At 48.9% G+C, this 17050-nt stretch overlaps 1 protein-coding gene across 1 annotated transcript in view; it reads right to left on the bottom strand.

The window, feature by feature from the left end:
• The window catches only part of TTLL11 (tubulin tyrosine ligase like 11), a 244572-nt gene that overhangs the window by 33887 nt on the left and 193635 nt on the right, over positions 1-17050 (bottom strand). Inside the window, exons 7-8 of the mRNA XM_038546068.1 lie at positions 12690-12947; positions 2438-2544 (exon numbers count right to left, since the gene is read on the bottom strand). Coding sequence (XP_038401996.1) covers positions 2438-2544; positions 12690-12947 — 365 coding nt within the window. The remainder of the gene's footprint in view (positions 1-2437; positions 2545-12689; positions 12948-17050) is intronic.

Here is a 17050-nt window from a genome sequence, read left to right as displayed (position 1 = left end):
CCATGGGAGGGAATCTCAAAGCCAGTCCCTGCTCACAGATGGATTACCGAGGTGTGGCAACAGGCCTGGGAGATCCCCGCCCTGGATCCGCCTGTCAGTAGGTGCTAAAAATGCTAAGTATCATTCTTATCTCTCTAGTGTGGTCAGCAGAACAGAGAGACCCGGGCAGACCCCAGAAAACCTCACCCACGCCTGCACTGTGGATAGCCCCTGTGGATTCCGCTTACAGACAGCAATTTAAGAGGCAAACAAAACGCGAACAGCTATTCAGAATTAACAATAGGCCAGATGGTGATGCTGGTCTGAAGCAATAAAACATGATAAGTAGCTTCCTGCCGCTACTCCTGATCAACTTCAATATTTAATAATTCCACCACCACCCCACCCCCTCTCCCGGTCCCCTCCGCGGGATCCTGCGAGGACTCCCTGCATCCAGCTCACAGAGCAAACTCTTCCTCACTTTCTGAGGGCGTCAGCAAAAAGTGCCCTGCTCAGCTGTCACGTGAGCGCCTCGGCCCTGGAGATGATAATTAACCTGCCGATTCCGCAGCGGCTCCATCTCAATCCCATCCCGGTTGCCAGGGAAGGCCGTGAGGGCCCTGCACCCCGCTCCCTCCCAGATGCGGTACAATTCGCCTTGTTGATTCAGTGAGCACTGATACCCCTGAGTTTTGCTTTTGAATTACAGAAAGGAGGGCTGTGGGGAGCTGGGTGGTTATCCCACTCCAGGACCGGCTAGGAGGATGCAGCACCCTAGAAGGGACACTGTGGCAGCCTGATGTTAGAGTCGTGTCCACCAGCTACCCTTCTGAGCCTTGGCCTCCTTCTCCCTGCAGTGGAGGCGGTGATTCTACCTGCCTGCAGAGCTCCAGGCAGGCCCGTGCATATCTGGTGCCCGCAGAGGGCTCATGCATAGGACTGGCTCAAATGCTGCCAGCTGTGGCATCTTTATTAAAAGGTGGTGATCCCTGTGGTCAGAAAGCTGTGACCCAGGCCTGACCACGGGTGTGTGTGTTGGGGGGGTAGGATGTGACAGGGGGCACTCCACGCTCACACAGACCCCCCCCAGGAGGCTCCCCAGATGGCACCCACTAATAAGATTTGTCTCTTTGTCCTGCCAGCAAGGGCTGCAAGCATTTTCCTTTCCACTGCCACCGATACCTCAGCGCACCCCAGGGAGCAGGTACTGCTGGCCCCATTTACGGAACAAGAGTAAGTGGAGAAGAGAGGCAGCATGGTTCTTCAAGATGACACGGGTAGAAAGTGGGAGTCACTTGCATTCTGGATCTCCTAGCCTCTGATTTCTCGTGTCCTCTCCACAGAATCACAGGAGGAAGCTGTGCCCGGGGCACCCTGTCTGGCCTGTGTCATGTCCCTTTTGCAGGGAGGCGGCCAGGGGAGGGAAGCCCGGGTGCCAGGTCACCCAAGCTACAGTTTACCATCCATGAAATTCAAAAGCTGATACCCAGTGCACTGGTTCACGGGGACATTTAATGGAGGACTACGCATGAGAGCACGGTGTAATTTTGTGATGAGCTGTACAAATGTCAGGTAGGGTTATTAGGCCTTTTTGGAAAAACACACTGTGCGAGGAAAGAGATCAGAAATGCATTCACCCTAAAGTGGATCCTTCTAATGGAATCCCTTACTGGCGCTCCTGTAATAGAGAGGATCAAGAGCACACTCTTTTGTGTGGCATTCAAGGCCTCGATGGCTCTTGCAACCCTATCTCTGCCCCTCCCCCTCCCCCTTCCTGCTCTAGCCACTCTAAGCTTCTTGGTGTTATCTGAGCCTCCCACTTGTGTTCATGTCTTGGCCAGACCGCACCTGCCAGAGGGGTCCGTACTGCCCTGTTCACTGGCTTAGTGCAGTCATCCCTCTCCAAGAAGGATGTTAGAGTTGATGTCCACCAGCTATCCTTCTGAGCCTTGGCCTTCCTCGACACGAGCTCCTCTGGTGGGCTCCCCATAACCTCTCTGTGCCCTGCTCCTTCCTAGCACACAGCACACCTTGCCAGCACTGGGCTCTCATCCACCTCCCTGCTCTACAGTGAGTTCCTTGAAGGTGAGAGTCAAGTGCTATTCACTCCCATTTACCCAGGGCCTGGCCCAGCCCACGCTAGTTAGTACCTATGTGCTGCCGGACGAACGCATGAACCATTAAGTAGGTGTTTCCAGTACAAATGGAATCAAAGCCTTCAGCAAAGATAAGCGATTCTAATGGTGGAATTAGAATTTGGGTGAGCATAGCCTTGGTAGCTGAATCCAGAAGTGCTCCTGGATTCAAATTCCACTCAATCCTTCCAGCAGTGTCTAGAGTTGATGGGATAACCTTCTCTTGCCCCAAACTTGACCTTTAACAAGAAGGAGCCCAAAGGTATTGCCCACCCATCTGGACTCCCACTAGACATGGTGGAGGCCAGTCATCAGGAACCTACCTGAGTCCCGCTGGTCCAGGGTCATGGAGTTCCACCTCCTTGTGATGTCAATGTAGAGGATGTCCACAGCTGCCATGGACAAGCTGCTGCTGCTGAGCTTGCAGTTCCTGCCAAAGACCGTAGGGGACACATTACTGCTGGACAAAGCACCTCCTCTATCGGTTCACCTCCATGCCTTTGCCCAGGTTGTGTCCTCCCTTCCCACAGCTGGAACTAGTGAAGAGCACAAGGCGGGGGTCTTGAAGGGGAAGGCTGTCAATGTAGGCTAAGATTGGATCATGTGGGTTTCTGTCATCTGGCCCATTCTGAAGGGCTGGGAAGAGCAAGGGCTTGAAGATGGCACGTCTTGAGTTGAATCTGGCCCTGGTGAATCCACCTCCCCTTCCTGAGCCTCAGGCTCCTCCTTCATAAAGCAGTCACTGTGTTTCGGCCTGTTCTAACACAAGCCAAGGGAGGTCTCTGCCTGCTCTGGGGGGGAGATGGAAATTCTACATTTCAAAAATATGCCTTTTGCGTGTCTTCACCTTCACATCCATTAGTCTTGAGGAGGAGAAAGAAAAGCTGGTCCTGGGTGCTGTGCTGTCTTACCAGTGTCTGGCGGCTGACCCATGCTCAGAGGACCCAATGGAAGCAGCATGTCACCGGTTCAGGCGAGAGACAACGCTGCCATCCAGAAGTGAGTCTCCACTGGAATGCTCACCAGATGAGGCCCTGCACCCAAACCTACAGACAGGGGCTTGAGCCTCCTGCAGGTCCATCTAAATCTGTGCGCTAAAGATTTCGCACGGGCCCCTGAACGGCACAGCGAACCTGAGACTCCCCGTGCCGATGAGTGCAGCTGGCCCATGCCCCCTTGCGTGCATGGAGGCACACACCGCTGTAGGGCCCCTTCGTGTTCATTCCTGACTTTGGGGAGTCACTGGAAATGGCAGCAGTGGGGGTGGGCTAGCCTCAGAGTTTTAGAGGTCCCCTGATTTATTTCCTCCAGTGCAGAGAGGCCAAGATTACCAGGTTTTCAGGACCACATCAGCTCCCTGTCCAAGCCACAGAGGTGTGCTTGCAATTCTCCTACTCCCCTCTTGGTTTTGTTTTTTGGTTTTGGTAGTCTTTTTGGTCTGGAGATGTGGGGAGGCAGTCTGGCACACTGACAAAAGCATGGTTTGGGCATCAGACCGGCCAGGATTGAAATGCTGGCTTTGCTGCTTTTTCTAGCTGGGTGACTATGAGCATGTACTTAAATCTTCAGTGCCTTTATTTACTGATACCTAAAATGAAGAGAAGAATATCTGCCCACATGGCGGCAGTGAAGATGAGATGAAGCGGTGCCTGCCAAGGACCCAGCCTGGTGCCTGGCACCCGGCTGGCCCACAATTGTTGGTTCTCCTCCCCGTTGATCTCTCTCCCCTTTCTCATTTTCTCTTCCAGAGCTAGAACACAGGATCTTCAACGGCTACTTGGGGGCTACTTGATCTTTCAGCAAGTGGCCCTGTCCATTCTGAAGAAATGGAGCTCGCCAGTCAGACTGGGCACAGAGCCTGGGCTCTCTGTCCAGTCTAAAGGTAGCCCTTGGCTTGTTCAGATGCACCATCTTTCTGAACAGGGTCATGCTGGGAATTCCAATACAGGCTGGATTGGCCCTGGGAATCCTGAAGCTAGACCCCCGGGCCAGCTGCCTGTCAATGCTACTTTCAGCTCTCCAAACATGTCCTCATCCACTGCCCCAGCTAATGCCAAAGTGGTTCTTTGATTTCCCATTTGTCATCAGCCCTTGTCTGAATAGTTCCCTTAGGAACCCGACAGAAGAGGGGTTGATTGGCGAGCAGGATTTGGGCATCCTAGAGCCCCTCTCCAAACCCATGCACACCCCTGACAGTGGTGGCTGGGACTGTGCCTGGCATGGTGCCCAGACGAGACTGGTGTTCTTTATATGCCAGTGCACCTGCTCCCTCCCTCCCTCTCTCTTCCTTCCTTTCTTCCCCACCAGTACTTCTCAGACCATCAATTCACATCCTGCTCCCTCTTGGGCTCCTGCTCCGTATTTTAATCACAAGTCACCGGTGGCGGGTTTCAAACACATCAGCCCACAGTTATTGGGTCCCAGTAACAACATGTCAATGGGCGCAGGGCTTTTCATATTGCCTGTCACCCCGATGGCTCTCTCTATTGGGTTCCGTTGGAGACGGTGCTCCAGGTTCTCCCAAGGTGTTCCAAGAACCTGCACTGCTCATTTTAAAAGCTTCGTTAGGAAGGGTCACTGCTTTTCCTTAATTATCATTATCAGTGTCCTCCGGACTACCTACTCCCCCACAGGACTGGAGCTCTGCTTGGCTTGCTCTGTGGGTTAATGGAGTATAAAAAGGGAAACCAAACTGACCACTGGTATATAGTTATTTTTTTCTGACAGGTAGAAAATAGAAGTGCCAAACCTTTAGCAGGGGCTGTAATTTACCAAAGAGAATTCTCCATTTATCCCTTTCCCAAGGTAACTCATCCTCCTGAGTGATGCCTGCAAATATAGTTGATTGCTATATCCGATCCCCGGACAGGGAAAGGTGGGGATCCACACTGGCCACAGGAGAGAAGGAATGCTTTAAAAGAATTCTGATTCTCTAGGTATTTCTTGGGCACCCAACCTTATGCCAGGTACTTTCCTGTCCATTGGCTCTCTGGATCTTTATAACCACCCTATGAGGGAAGTATTCTTAGTCCCATTTCAATGACAGGTAAGCTGAGACCCAAGAGAAGGAACATGACTTGCCCAAGATCACACAGCTGGAATTCACATCCAGTCCTCCTCTGGAGGATAGTAAACTAGGGACCTTTGAGGAGAAGTAGGGAGATGACCCAGCTGAGGGCTGCAGGAAGAACCCAGGACTCGAGGTATCATCTCAGGCAGGGACCAGTAAGGCCAGAGCCTCTAGAGAGGCCCTGTTGGGAAGCTTTGGGATATCAGGCTGGGGGAAGACAACCAAGATCACTTAGGGAAAGAGTCTCCTAGGCTTGTCCCCATTGACCCAAACAGGGAATGTCTCCTTGTAGGGAAGGTCAAGACTTTAGAATTAATTTTTCATCTATCCATTCACTCAATACAGAATTTATTTTGTGTCCACTACATGCAGGTGGTATTCTGAGGCCAGTGAGTGATGCAGAACTGAATCTGTCTTGGATACAACTCTTGGAGGGTGGAAGTGATCTTAGAGTCTGGGATAAAAACGTAAAGCCTTGGTAACTTAATCATTTGAACCATTTCCCCTTATGCTTTTGGATGTAGTTCCTTAGATGACTAAGGAGGGAGGGATATATTCTTCAGTGGAAGAGAGGTCCAAGAAATATGGTAGCATGAGAAGCTAGGAAATCCTTAAAGGATAGGCTGGAAAGGTGTATGGCAAAAAAAAAAAAGAGCTCTGAGTCCAATGCACAGGAGTTTGGATCTTGCTATGTGACCTTGAACAAGTCACTGAGGCTCTTTGCTTATCTGTACAATGAGGATAAGGCTACTTACCATACAAAGCCATTTTAAGGATTAGCTTAGTACCTGGCATATATGGGGAAGTAGCAAATGACAGCTCCTAGCCTTCCTTCCTCCATGATGTAGAACCACTTATCATCTCCATTTCCTCTCAACAACTACTGACATCTCATGGGAAATTTAGAAACCACTTTTTTTTCCAGTCTATAAAATCCTATTTATAGAATCTCTTTTTTTGTTCATCCTTTTCTGTGAAAGAAAAGAAGCTTATTTTTCCTGGAGAGTTTTCTGTAAGGTGAAAGTTAACAAATGATCGATATTTGTTAATCAAACAACAACAACAACAACAACAACAAAAAACCCAACACTAAATACCTAGGAGGGAAAAAAGCCCAACACTCTGGTTTATAATATACATTTAAAAAAATTTTTTTTAAATTTATTCATGATAGTCACACACAGAGAGAGAGAGAGAGGCAGAGACACAGGCAGAGGGAGAAGCAGGCTCCATGCACCGGGAGCCCGACGGGTCTCCAGGATCGCGCCCTGGGCCAAAGGCAGGCGCCAAACCGCTGCGCCACCCAGGGATCCCTATAATATACATTTTTATAAGCTATCTTATATCTCAGACATAGGATCTCACAGTATTGCTGGAAAGAGATCATCATAGAATGGGGGATTTTCAAAGGCATGGAAGAGTTAATGACAGAGGGGAAGACAAGGCCCTTTATACTTCTTTTCCAGAACATTCTAACACACCACGTTGCCTCTCAGAGCATAAAACCCCCCACAGCTACCCATTATGAAACATATTAATATCTCCCTATGAGGAATGGGAGTGCAAGGGGGGAAAAAGAGAAAAACCATTCTCTAATTTAAAAGGAGAGCAGGATGAGAAACCATGAAGGGGCTGAGCCACGCTCTCCAAGTGGAATGGCCCCACAGGAAGCAGGAAGCAAACGCTCCAGATGCGGAGGAGCTGCCTCTGTTTCCTCAAAATGAAGCTGGTTTTGGCAAACCCTTTAATCTTCAGGCTGTGGAAAGGGAGGATGGACGTGCAAACTAACGTCTGAATCCAAAGGAGGATACATTTGCCCAACGTGTTCTCAGCGACTTACATGGAACACCCCCCAGATTAGTGATCTAGTGGGGAGAAACTAGCAAAAATGTGTTTCCCTCAAAGAAAGCTGTCAAACTGAGGAATCAGCTAATTTCTATTCCTCAGAGAAGAAGTCTCCACGCCCCAGGAATTATTATGACATAAAAAAAAAAAAAAGAGCGAGCGAGCGAGCGAGCGAGAAAGTGAGAGAGAGAAAAGAGGCGCTTAATTTACAGTAATATGTGCTACTATTATGCGCCTCCTGAGGAAATGACACAAAAAGCTGGTTCGATGGGTTTGGTCTAGACAAGGGAAAGACAATTCATTATTTCTCATTTCTTGGTAGAAAAGGAAAATAGACTGTGGCCAGACTGGCATTAGCATAATTCACTCCTAGAACTGCTGATCTATGCAGCACATCGTGAGAGATGGTCACTGAAAATAAATTCGGTTGGATGTTTATTTTGCTCCCTCTATGTCTCTTTCAGGAACCTGGAGAGAAAGAGTAGGGTCGTCCAGGTGAAAGCCAAGGTCAGCCTCTGCCATTTGCGTTGGGAGATCTGAGAGGAGTACACATCCAAGCCAGCAAATACGTCTTTTGTGTAGTGCTCCAGAGAAGGGCACTTGGCTCAATTTAACATATGGCATAAATATTATTAATTCATAATGAGGCAAAATTTAAACCGAAGTGGAAAGGAGAGAGAGAGAGAGAGAGAGAGAATGGTTGTTAGCAAAACACTTGCTGTTAAATTTAGCTGGCAAGACTGAACATACTTAGATAAATCTAAGCGCGGAGAATATCATCTTTTACCATTAAGATGCTGTTGGGATCTCTTGGTATATTTCAAAAGGAAAAATCTATTAACGGTTGTGCGACATTTTCTCCACTTCGTCCCACATCCTTAATTACGCAGGATGTTGGCTGGGTGGGTGCAGAGGGAGGGGAGAGGGCCGCTGGGGCCGCCTACTCTCCCACCTGAAGACAGTGTCCTTCTGTGTCACAGTTGCATTGTCACCATCGCTTCCGTGGACAGTGCTGGTGGCAGACTGGGAATAATGTCTGCAGGACCTAATGGCCTCGAACCTCAGGGAAATTGGTTTTACATGCAAATGCCCTTAATTATCACAGGAGAAAAAAAAACATGGAAAAAGTCATAAAGCCTATAACATACAGACAGATTTGTGGCAATTCTTTTGACATTACCCAGGCTCAGTCTGGGAGTGTTTTAGGAAGCGCCTTTGCTAGAACCATTCTCAATTCTGTTTTCTTCTCAAGATCACGTATGGACATGGCAGTCCTCTTCATATGTTCCTTGTCTTCACACCAGCGTTCACATACTGGTGGTCTCCATGGGCAGTCATACTTTGATTGAACCCACGTACTGTTTAAATATTATTTTCTGAATCGCCAACATCAATATACGTGTGTCGAGATTTTACATAACAATCGGCATTTCTTGCTTCTCTTGGAAAATTCAAAAGCTCTGGTGATACCCGCCCAGCAGCAGCCTTTCCTTTATTCAGGGCATGTGTTCTTCAGGCTGCCACAGCCCCGCCCTCCCCACCCTTCCAGATTGCATCCCCTTGCTGGCTTATGCTTCCGGCCTACCCCGGAGGCAAAAAAGATTGTGATTTCTAGGCTACGTTATTTTTTTCAAATCTTCTCTCTCCCCATCTCTTATGTTTCAGTAAAATTTTATTAGGAGTTAGAGGGGAGCACCTGACAGAGGCCTTTTGCATTTCCTCTCTTCTTTCCTCTTCCTGCCTGGAACTTGACCACGATGGCTGGATTCTGAGCAGCTATCTTGTGCCTATAAGGCAACCCTGAAGCTTGAAAAGCACATGCTTAGGACGGATGAACAGGAGACAGAAAGGAAGTGTGGGGTGTGATCACATTGTGGAGTCATTAACCAGTCCTAGAATCCTCATTGCCAAACTTCCTATTATATGAGAGAAAATTAATCTCACTATTTTTTTTTCTGAGAAGTAAGTGCAAGAGCTTTATTACAATCATTATTATCCTTGAGGTTAACAACTGATGAACTCATTCAATAAAATATTTTGCATGTGATGATTTAGCGCCCAGGGATACATGCCAGAAGTAGCTAGAAGGATGTGAAAAACGTACCTTGGGAACCAGCACGGCGCTCCGGGCTGCGAAACCAAAAAGTATCAAGGATGCGTCTGAACTTCTGTAGTGGAGGGTACGGTGGTGGCACAGGCCTGACCTAGCTCAGGAGGCAGCAGGGCGGCTGCTGGCCCCCCACCCCCAGGTCTGCCTCTCTGCAAGCCAGTTACCCCAACATCTCAGCGTCTACCAGGTGTGATGACAGGGTGCCTTGAGGGTTAGACCCTGCCTCCAGCAAACAGTGAGAAGGGATCTGGAATGTGCAGCAGCGCTGCTCTCCCTCGGGGAAAGGCAAGAGGTGGGTCTCGATAGGTCTGCGTCACTTTTGCGGGTTGGCCTGGTAAGGACGTCGGCAAGGCTGGCAGTGTGCACAGCGACGCTCAAAGCACCCTTGCCCACCTGCCGCAAGGATGACCACGAGTGTGTGGCGTGTCAGGGCCGTACCTGCTCCAGGAGCATCTGGAGCTCTGGAGGACTGCAGCCTCGGAGCACACCAGCCCTTTGGCTTTTCAGAAAAATACAACACTCTATAGCCGTGAGCCAGGGAGCAGTCTAGGCAGCTCCGCACCGGAACGACGTGCTGAAGGACGATCTGACGCGCCCAGGTGAACGCAGGCCCGGGCAAACCTGCGCTTGGGCAGAAGGAATTCATTGGACTGACAGGTGTTTTCTAGCTCAGATGGAATGTGGCGTTTCTACCTTTCTCTGGGGAGACAACAGGGCAGGTTTTCGTCCGCCTTTGCATGCGTGCGGTGGGCTTGCTATAGTGTCCCAGAACCAGTAAAGCTGGTTCCTCCACTAGTTGCTGGTCACTTCTAGAACTCAAAAGCAGCTCTAGAGAGGATTACAAGAAATGCAGGTTTGCCCGGTCTCCCTGGTGGAGGCTCTCTCTCTCTCGTTCAGGAGGCAGATGTCCTTCTGGAGGAGCTCCCTGCAGGCAGACTGCCTAGATTTCTAATTTTCCAGGATATGGCTCCTGCGATTAAAGAGCCAATTTAAAGATGGGAGCTTCTCTTTGGCTTTTCCCAGGGGCACCTGGGGCCCCCCTAGGCAGTGACCTCCCCCCACACAAGGGGAGGCGAATTCAGGAATGCTGGTGCCACTTGCACCAAAACCCTTCCCTACCCCGCCTTCCTGAAACCCGCTCGGTAATCAAGGCCCTTCTTGCCCTCCTGCTGTTAAGACACGTTGTCCTGTTACTAAAAAGCAGGAAATGGGCGACTTTCCCACCAGCCTTAATCCCGTCCTCCCAAATGTGTGCCCTCTTGTTTTTAAGACCACAGGAGGGCCTTTGATGACTGCTGACACAGAAGCAAAGCTGAACTCTGGAAACTTCACTTGACTCATCAGGCCTTGGTGAGTTCTGCTTAGGGCACTTGCAGGGATACAATGACCCGCAAATGCCACCAACCAGGACTCCCAGGACACAAGGTGGGGGGTCAGATCCTTCTTAGTTTCAGATATGGAAATTTAAGGCAAAGGAAGGGGCGCTTGACTTTGTCTTAGATTTCCCAGCGGAGCAGTATCTTGAAGAAAATCTTTGCCGGGGAAATAGAAAAGTTGGGGAAACTGAGGCACTGGTGATGGAGGCGCCGGTCCTCCTTGTTCACTTGCGAGGCTGCTGGGTGTGCTGGGTTCTCAGGGAAGGATGCTTGTCAGTGGAGGCGCGGGGCTTCTGGTGAGCCACCTGGGCGGCCGCCCGGAGCAGGTCCTTGTCCACGCGGGCGATCACTCCGGAGATGAACACGGTTGGCTTGGGGGTCGTCCAACCGAATGCGGGTGTTTCTGCACGATGCGCATCCCGCCAGCTTTCACATGAGGACACCGGCCAGGCCGGGAGGGCGACGGGGCCTGGGGGTGGGTGACGGCGGCCGCCGGGCAAACCTCACTATCTCAAACCACTTGCAGATGAGCATCTATTACTACGAATCAAATGCAATTCCTTAATGGGTCAGAAGGTATCAGGTAGTATCCTCGGGGAAATAATAACACGTGTCTGTTGACTTTCTTGAGAATTCCCACTGCTTGATAGAAATAATGGTCACGGGACCCCTCCCCTAAGCTTTGTGCCAGGTGCTTTAGGATGTATTACATCCCAACCTCATAACAACCCTGATAGGCAGGAGAGATTATTCTCACGTTATAGACGAAAGAACCAAGTTTTGGAGAAGGTGAGGGGTTTGCCCAAAGCCACACACCTATTAAGTGAGGTGCCTGGCTCTGGAGCTAGACCCGAGGCCTGTGCTCTTTCCACTGGGCTTTCCCTTCTCCCTCCCAAAGTGAACATAAAGCCCTTCTCAAAATCACTGTGCAAGTACTAACGCGGGTTTCCTGAAACGGCAAGGATTCCTGCTGATTCTTCTGTTTACCATCCCATCAGGAACATCAAAGAATCAAGAGTTAGAATTCATAAAATTCATTTGGAGAAAAGCGTATGGCAAAATGTTTCCAATTCAAGGCTTCTAATTATTTGCTTTAGTGAATAAAACTAAGAGGAATGTGACTTTGAGGGGAAAGGTAGAAATATTAAAAGCAGTGATGAGCAAAACAACAGCCGCATCGAATAGTTGCCTTGAGGTGTGTGACACACAATCCTGCCGCACACGTGGCTTGCTCCCCATTTTATAGGATCACTGAGACTCAGAGATGGTCACTAACTTGCCCAAGGGTTACACAGCTAGCAAGTCTTGCCTCAGATACATACTCCTGTGTCACCCCAAAGTGCCCCAGAGAGTAGAGGCAAGTGAATGAATGATCAAGTGGCATGGCTTATTTTGTAGGCTGCAGCAAAAACACAATTGCTACATCTCATGTTTTATGATTTTTTTTATTTGTTTGTTTTAAAGATTTTATTTATTTGAGAGAGAGAACGACAGGAGTAGCAGGCAGAGGGAGATGCAGGTTCCCCACTCAGCAGGGACTCTGATGTGGGACTCGAACCCAGGACCCTGGGATCCTGAACTGAGCCAAAGGCAGATGCTCAACTGACTGAGCCATCCAGGTATCCTCATGTTTTATGTTTAAAATTCATGCAAATTTTGTTTTATACTCAATGATTTAACTGTGCTATTTTTATATTAGTGTAAATACATTAAATTATTTATCAGCTGAATTATTTAACTTTTCTCTCCTGAGATGGACACTTGGGAAAGATGCACCTCGTTTCTTTGCTGTGGCTTCGCAAACACTCAGCATGCAGCGACATACCAACGGGAGAACATCACCCCAGCATAAGAGATACAAGGTCTTTCTGAATCCAGGGCAAGTCTTTATACCCGGTTTAAGGCCCTAGTTCAAGGTGGCACAGCACTGCCGTTTAATCACTAGTGGAAGGTTGCGAGTGAAGGCTGTCCCATTTGTAGCATTCATGAAGTCACTCAACAAGAGCGTACCATGCAGGCCTCGTGCCAGCCACCAGGGCAATCCAACCCCAATCGGGGCACTTACCTAGCGCCACAGGCTCTCCTGGGAGCGGTCAGGGAGGTGGGACCAGCCAGATGTAGGGCTGCACTGCACCCTGCCCGAATCCCACGCCCGAGGGGCAGGTCTCACTGACCTTATAAAAGTCCGAAAGCCTGTTGGTCCCAACTTCATCGACCCCTTGATCCCCAGGAACCGGATGAACAAATTTGCCATCCTGTCCACCAGGCGCAGGTAGTTGAATTGCTTGGCATACTTGGGGAACACCTGCTTGAGGCAGATGGAGGGCAGGTGGGCTTCAGGATTGGGGTTGGTGTCGGAGGCGCCGGCTGGCTCACAGTCAGAAGGACCTTCCCCTTCCTTCCCGGCTAATGGCTTCTTGTGCGGCTGGGACCTGAAGAACACGGGCAGTTAAGGGCACATCCAGCATCTGGAGTGGGCTTTCTAGTAGGCAAAGCACCTTCCCTCACATACTCACCTTCCTCTAGATCCCCATCAATCTCAGGAGGTGCGAGCACCGTCACTGTTTGTGTTGTATAGACCAGAAACCTGGCCCCAGAGAAGCGACCTCCCCGAGCTCACACAGCTAGTGTGTGGCATGGCCGGGACTTGAACCCGGGACAGAGCCAGGACCGGAAGCTTATGCTTCCTCTGGTTTCCCAATATGGACATCTTCCTTTACCGCACGCATGATTCAAGAGAGCACTCTCTTATGGAGCAGCTTAGTTTTGATTTCAAACTCCTACTGGTGGGTAGTAATTGAATAATTAAGAAATATAAAAATCTCATTGAGGGCTGGCAAGAATCCAGAAGCACAGTTCAATGAACAATTTGCAAAGATACATCAGTTATCCAGTTCTAGGAATAGGCACAGTTATGTTTTCTGGCTTAACTATTTTCTTATTTGGAACTCATACAAAAAATATGATTATAGTGTTGTGATTCCTGAGTCTGGCTATCCTATTCTGATATTCAAGAAAATTCCACAGCTAATAACTCTCACATATCCACCTCTGGCCTGGAATGTTCTCACTTCCAGACCCGCATATGCGGAAGGTACCACCAGTGGCACCTTCAGGATGACCCCCAGCTACCCCAGACGAAAATGCCCATTTCCCTCACCCCAACTGTACATTCCCCATCTCTGTGAATGTCACCCCCATCTGCCAGCTACCCAAGCAGGAAATGTCAGGATAAATGCCAGTCCTCCTCTCTGCCTCTGTCATCAGTTCTAAGTCCTCAGTATTTCTTGAAACCAGCTCTGCTCTCCCCCATTGGGACTTGTTGACTCTCTCCAGAACTAGATCGATGGCCTCCGGTCTTTCCCATCCATAGACCCATAGACACTGGCACCAAGGAAGGTCTTCCTTATTTTTTTCTAATTTTTTAAAAAAATTATTATTATTATTATTGTTATTATTATTGCAAGAGAGGAGGCGGGTGGGAGGGTAGGCACAGAGGGAGAGAAAGAATCCCAAGCAGGTTCCACACTCTGTGCTCAGGGTGCAGCCAGGCTCAGGGCCCAATCCCATGACCCTGAGGGCATGACCTGAGCTGAAATCAAGAGTTGGATGCCCAATCAGCTGAGCCATCAGGCATCCCACAAGGCACTTCTTCTTCTTCTTTTTTTAAAAATTTATTCACAAGACACACACACACACACACAGAGAGAGAGAGAGGCAGAGACATAGGCAGAGGGAGGAGAAGTAGGCTCCATGCAGGGAGCCCGACGTGGGACTCGATTCTGGGACTCCAGGATCACCCTGAGCCAAAGGCAGATGCTCTTGAGCCATCCAGGAGCCCCATGGGGCATTTCTTCTGAAGCAAACCTGGCTGGGTTGCTCCTTCCTACAACTCTTCACTGATTCCCAAGTGCCTACAAGGAAGTTAATATTCTTCACTCTGGCACCAAGGCCCCCTCTGGATTTCTTCTCCATCTTCTTTTCCAATCACTTCCCTAGACACACTATACCCTCAAAGGCCTTGGGCACTCCCTGCTACCCCCTCACTCCGCTGCTCAGTGGCCTGTTCTGGACCAGAGATTCAGTGCCCACTGGACACCCAGCTCCCTTCCACGGCTGGAGCCTCTCTGCACTGGCAGCTCATCTCACTTTCATGTCTGCTGTGCTGCCTGCAGCTGGTCTGGGAACCGGTGTAACCTTTCCCCACCCATGCATCCACCCCTGAGACAGAACCCTGAGCAGGTTGTACTTGGTCAGTAACACTGCCTAACTCCAGGAAAATCAGAACCGCGTCACATGGTATTGAGCTCGACATCAGGGCCATTTTCTACTCTTTTCTTGATTAGATGGCCTCATCCCCTGTCCTCCCACTTCCAAGCACATCATTAGTCACCAAGTCAGGCCATCTTGGTATCTTCTTTTTTTTTTTTTTTTTTTTTTTTTCATCTTGGTATCTTCGTACCTGCTTTCCTTGGCCTTCGGGGCCTTCCCCTGGCCCTGGCTGCCTGGCACATTTCTGCTCCACTTCCAGAACAAGTCCAGCTGTCTCCTCAATCGTGTTAGTGACTCTCTTTCATGCCCCACTCCTGTTTCTCAGACTTGCTTCTTTGTTCCTCTGGTCAAGCGGCACTCTATTCGTCTATATGCCAATTCCTCCCTCACGTCTCATCCAACTCTATCTCTATAGGATCACTTTTGGCGCTTGGGAAATGTTTCATTGACTCTGAATTTGTTGAATTGGGAAAGTTTGCTTTTAATGGCAAGACATGTCTCAGATAAAATACCAAGGTTATGATGTTTTGTAAGCTCTTTAAAATGGGGGAAGAGGTTTAATAGAGAAACAGCAAGCCTTGACAGCCCTGCTGCAATAGTCTTCCCTTCATTCTGGGCTAAGGAGTTAGCCTCTAAGAAAGAGAACCCCCTTGTTTGAGTCAGGTTCTGTAAATTCTGTTCACAGTTCCTTTTAGGTGGGTCTTGGCACGGGTCTCAAAGCAAGGGCAGAACCAGAACAGCCAGAAGGAAATTCCCCTGCTTTTTTTTTTTTTTTTTTTAAGATTTATTTACTTATTTTGGAAGGAGAGAGAGAGAGTGAGCATGCATACTAGTCAGGGAAGGGGCAGAGGGAGAATCCCAAGCAGATTCCCTGCTGAGCGTGGAGCCCAACTACAACCGGGCTCGATCTCACAACTCTGAGATCATGACCAGAGCTGAAATCAGGAGTTGGACCCTCAACCGGCTGAGCCACCCAGGCTCCCAGGAGAACTTCTAGAGTTCAGGGATCCCTGGGTGGCGCAGCGGTTTGGCGCCTGCCTTTGGCCCAGGGCGTGATCCTGGAGACCCGGGATCGAATCCCACGTCGGGCTCCCAGTGCATGGAGCCTGCTTCTCCCTCTGCCTGTGTCTCTGCCCTTCTCTCTCTCTCTCTCTCTGTGACTATCATAAATAAATAAAAATTAAAAAAAAAAAACTTCTAGAGTTCAGCCACATGGATGGTTCTGGGGAAACAAAGCCTCCCTCCCACCAAAGAGACACTGGAGTCCTCAGGAGAAACACTGTCGCCGGAAAAGGTGGGGTGCAATCTCCCTCCAGCTGAGCTGGTTTTATTATCATCTCCTTGAATTCAAGACAGTAAATAAAAGGTGGTTACTTTTCAGATGAAGTGTTTTCACATGAAAGTTATAGAAAGACAGTTAAGGAAAGAGTAGCAGTGTTACTGGAAATTAGCTCTTAAATGACTGGATAAGTGGCAATCACTGACTTTATAAGCACTCATTAAGTTTTTGTTAGAGGGAAGATTTGGAAATGTACAGTCTGACTGCTCAGTGCCAATAGAGCGAGCTCTGAAGTCTTCCCAGTCAGCTGTCCCACCTTCACTGTCTCATCTGCATTTCGCACAGCCCTGTGAAAGGGCTGTTATTTTTATGCCCCTTTTCCAGGTGAAGAAACTGAGATGCAGCAAGGTTTGCCATGGCTGAGCCAGAATTATAACTCTGTCCTTCCAACCTGTGTCCATCCGTCGCCACTCAAACCCTCATAAGTGCAGCATGATTCACACAGGTGAGGGTCACCGAATCCAAAGTATTGTTATTTACATTGTGTTTTAAATAGTGTTTTTAGGTTGTAATAGTCATCCATGCTCTTTGTAGACATTTTGAAGAATTTACAGAAGAATCTAAATCATTTGTAGTCCGCAGCTCAGGGATAAACTGTGTTTTTTATCTATGTTTTGCAAAGTTAGCATCATATTACATATAGTGTAAATCCTTCTTTTTACACTTTACATGACATTACAAGTGTCTTCCCGTGGCATTAAATGTTTTCATGAACATGATTTCTCATTGATGTGTGGTATTCGGTATTAAGCCCGAACCATAACTTAATTAGCCACCCCCTCAGTTGAGTGTCTACATGGCCTTTCTTTGACTAAATGGAATGTGATAATGGGCCCCTAGGCGATGTGCTCCCACTCAGAAACATATCACAGCTAGCGGCTGCCTTGGAGGTCATTCTGTCCATTGATGCCATCTAGTTTTTGG

The sequence above is a fragment of the Canis lupus genome, chromosome 9 (genome assembly GCF_011100685.1).
Source record: "Canis lupus familiaris isolate Mischka breed German Shepherd chromosome 9, alternate assembly UU_Cfam_GSD_1.0, whole genome shotgun sequence".
Classification (NCBI taxonomy): Eukaryota; Metazoa; Chordata; class Mammalia; order Carnivora; family Canidae; genus Canis; species Canis lupus.
Note: the sequence above shows the minus strand (reverse complement) of the source record. Positions and strands in the feature narration are given on the sequence as shown.